The sequence below is a fragment of the Cucurbita moschata genome, unplaced genomic scaffold (assembly GCF_002738365.1).
Source record: "Cucurbita moschata cultivar Rifu unplaced genomic scaffold, Cmos_1.0 Cmo_Scf00053, whole genome shotgun sequence".
Taxonomy (NCBI): domain Eukaryota; kingdom Viridiplantae; phylum Streptophyta; class Magnoliopsida; order Cucurbitales; family Cucurbitaceae; genus Cucurbita; species Cucurbita moschata.
Genome location: NW_019268569.1, coordinates 775209 through 778955, shown reverse-complemented (window position 1 = coordinate 778955; position 3747 = coordinate 775209). Strand labels below are relative to the sequence as shown.

At 36.4% G+C, this 3747-nt stretch overlaps 1 protein-coding gene and 1 long non-coding RNA gene across 2 annotated transcripts; one reads left to right on the top strand and one right to left on the bottom strand.

Annotated features, from left to right (window-relative positions):
• Positions 1–253: 253 nt before the first annotated feature.
• LOC111436291 (soluble inorganic pyrophosphatase 1-like) lies at positions 254–2825 on the top strand. Its single transcript, XM_023074021.1, has 9 exons — positions 254–413; positions 606–728; positions 813–841; positions 1339–1404; positions 1624–1731; positions 2027–2092; positions 2177–2297; positions 2389–2470; positions 2564–2825. Exons 2-9 carry the CDS (start codon positions 608–610, stop codon positions 2604–2606), a joined length of 636 nt encoding a protein of 211 aa, XP_022929789.1. The 5' UTR covers positions 254–413; positions 606–607; the 3' UTR covers positions 2607–2825.
• On the bottom strand, positions 2569–3082 carry LOC111436292. The gene is made up of 2 exons (XR_002709211.1): positions 3018–3082; positions 2569–2772 (listed from the first exon to the last, which is right to left on the bottom strand). It is a non-coding gene; the product is annotated as an uncharacterized LOC111436292 (long non-coding RNA).
• Between the last annotated feature and the right edge of the window lie 665 nt (positions 3083–3747).

The following is a 3747-nucleotide window of genomic DNA, read 5'->3' as shown; positions in this document are numbered from 1 at the left end:
GTGAAGATTATCCCAATAGACCAATACGAGTTCTTCTTTTGTCATCTCAACATCAAATTACGATTGAGCCACTGAAAAAAAGAGGTGTATTTAGTTGGTATAAGTAATAACTTTCCATTCTTTTAAACTTTTCTTAGTCATTCTATCTTTAGAATAGAATCCAACCCGGGAAGAAAGGAAAAAAAAACAAGAGATGCAAGACAATCTCTTCCCACGTGTGAAAAACCTATCAAATTTGAAGCGTCTAATAAGGGAACAGATGTAAGAGGCAGCTTCCTTCTCTCCCCCACGAATTGACTTCCTCTTCGTCCTCTTCTCTATATATTCAATCTTCCTTCTCCATTTTCATTCCAACTCTTTCGCACTCTTTCATCTCCTTTCCAATCTCCCTTTTTTCCCCTTCGATCTTTCAGGTACCTCCCTTTTTCATTCCCTTCCTTGTTGTTTGCGCCTTCGATTGCTTGTGTTATTGTTCATTGTTTCGTTTTCTCGACCTTCAACTCCACGATTCTCTGCTCTACAATCGCCAGAGAAATCAATCGCCTATTGATATTGGTATATGATTGTGCGTACTGATTTTGTTTCATTTTATGTGTTTTGGTTAGATATGACTTCTAATGAGAATGCCGTCGGTGAGAAGAATCGAGTTCCGAAGCTGAATGAACGGATTCTTTCTTCGCTCTCTCGAAGATCGGTTGCTGCTCATCCTTGGCATGATCTTGAGATTGGTACTTGCATATCTGTTGTGACCTTACTCTGATTACGGTCATCATTGTTCTGATTTAATTTCGTTATTCCTTTTTTTACTGCAGGACCTGATGCTCCTAAGATCTTCAACTGTGTATGTTTTTTTTCTTTCCTCATTTTATGTTCAAAGTTTATGGAGATTTATACGTTGAGGTTATGCATTAGAAGTAACAGAAGTATAGTTGTGTACAAACCATTTTCTTGGTTTGATTTTGTGGATGAACTGTGGTTGCAATTTCTTCCAAACTCATGGATCTGTGAATGCTGTTCAACTTTAAAGCTGATCCGTTAGAAAACAACCCCTAGTTTGTGGCCCTTATGATTTGTATCGTTTTAGCATTGAAGCATGGAATGCAAAGAGAGTAGGTTGCAATGTCTTATCATTCTAGACAAGAGTTTTTGTCCTTTTCCATTTACTTTAGCTGGAGTTACCTTTCCATTTATGATGCTTTGGAAATAACATTTTTCCATTCCATCCTTGGGATTTTTTTTGCCATCAAACCCAGTTTCTGTTTCTTTTTTTTTTTCTTTTCTTTTTGCTTCAGAAAAATTTCAAATGTTTTCAATGTCTTGATTGATGGAACTACACAGGTTGTTGAGATTACAAAGGGAAGCAAAGTCAAATATGAACTTGATAAGAAGACTGGGCTGATCAAGGTATGGACGTGATATCAGATACCATCCCTGATAAGAGTTGGAACATCTTGTCTTGTGAATTTAATTGTGGTGTGTCCATGATGATTTTGGACAAGTCACTTAGATATTAAAAACAAAAAAGAAAAAAACATGAAGCGTTTCAGATCTCAAAAAAGTGAGGAATTTGTTTTGATTTAAATTCTCCTATTTGAAGGTTCTGACTCAGTTCATAATGAGCAGGTTGATCGAATTCTGTATTCATCAGTGGTCTATCCACATAATTATGGCTTCATCCCCCGTACACTGTGCGAAGACAATGATCCTATGGATGTTCTAGTACTTATGCAGGTTATACTCTGAACATTGCTCATTCAGTTGATATTCTTCTCAAACTGATCTTATAACGTAATCAAATAAATTTTGGTATTGCACTACAATCTCTCTAGTAAGAGGCAAACTGAATATTTCTGAAAATCCTAGAATGCAAGACATCACAATTTGGTTCCAACCTTTGGATTAGCCGAAAAGACATCCAAGAAATTTTGGACTCTGCCTTTGTGTTGCTGTTTTTTCTTACCTGCAGCAAGTTTTAGCTTCATTCACTGTGGCAATTTACAAAAAGTCCATTGATTTGTTTGTTTAGGAACCAGTTCTTCCTGGCTGTTTTCTCCGAGCCAAGGCCATTGGACTAATGCCCATGATTGACCAGGTACTTTTGAAGCAATGGAAACAAACAAAGCCTACTTTGTTCTCTCATTCGAATAATTTAACAAAATTGTTGCTTTTGATCCAGGGAGAGAAGGATGATAAGATCATTGCAGTCTGTGCTGATGATCCAGAATACAAGCATTACAACGACATCAAAGAGCTTCCCCCTCACCGTCTCTCTGAGATTCGTCGCTTCTTCGAAGACTGTATCCTTTCAAATCTAATTACGAAATCCAGATTATTGTTCTTGGGCCCGACATACATGTCTGCAAATTTCTTAACATAAGTGAATCACAGATAAAAAGAATGAAAACAAGGAGGTAGCAGTTAATGACTTCTTACATTCAGGCGTTGCTCTTGAAGCTATCCAGTACTCAATGTAAGTCTTTCAATCAGATCCAATGAATTTTACATTCTGGTTTAGTTTCAATATTTGTTCTTACAAGATTTTAAATTTTGACTAAATTTGCAGGGATCTTTATGCTGAGTACATTCTGCACACCCTGAGGCGATAAACCGACGCAATTCACCCCGCCGATCACCTTAATAAAAGGCGGTTGTAACGATTATATTTCAAACAAACATGTTCTGTTGTAACGTGGGACTAGTTTCCTTTTCTCTTTTCTTTTTGAATTCAAATTTTTGGTTATCTGATAGATGAATACCACGTCAAGGTTTGAGCTGTTTATTTTTTTGTTTTCGTTTATGAATCTGATCAACATATTGAATGAACACTCTATATTTCTCTTAACAATTTTGATCGAAAATGGTTATTTATCCATTTACCATTTTATCTGATTTAAATAAAGTTGGCCGTTAGGATGAAGATCCTCATTATTTTCCACGAATAAAACTGGTCAAATGGATACGAGATATTGAAATATTCTGCAACATCTCACTTTTTCACCCAAGCGAATACCTTTCACTACTAAAACGTATCACCATTCATGTCCAAACACTGATTTAAGTTTTAATTAATTTTTAAGTTCATACTCTAATTTTTTTTTAAGTTTTTGTAATTTGTATGAACAAATTATCCTAATCAGTAAGAGTTCGACTGGACCTCCTCTTTTTTTGCTACCTTCTTACAATTTCATGTCTACCATTCATTCAATTATTATAAAGATGAACCTAATTTAGAATATGAAACTACACCGATCACAGGAATACCTGTACCTATTATCTAAACAGGAATCATTACAGTAATCTCGGTCATTTGTCCCATTTCCTTCTCCATTTCATCATGTGGTCGTGCTAGAGACAGAAACCGCACCACAATTAAAATCCAATTACAAATTGGTACTTTGTTCAAATGAGGAATGAGATGAGGATACAGATTCAAATAAAATGTCAACGTCCTATTTGGGCTTTCCGCTTCTCCTCTTCTAAAACACGTATGCTAGGGAGAGATTTCCACACCCTTGTAAAAAATGCTTCATTCCCTCTTCAATCGATGTGAGATCTCACAATCCACCCCCCTTAGGGCCAACATACACTCGTTCCTCTCTCTAATTGATGTGGGATTTCACAGAGATGACCCCCCTTATGATTGAGTAGCTCCCGGACACTCCCTCACCTAAATCGACAACCAATGAACACCTGGAAAAGTAAGGTAAAATAGAGCGAATATAAAAAATCCTCCTGCTTACTTATAGA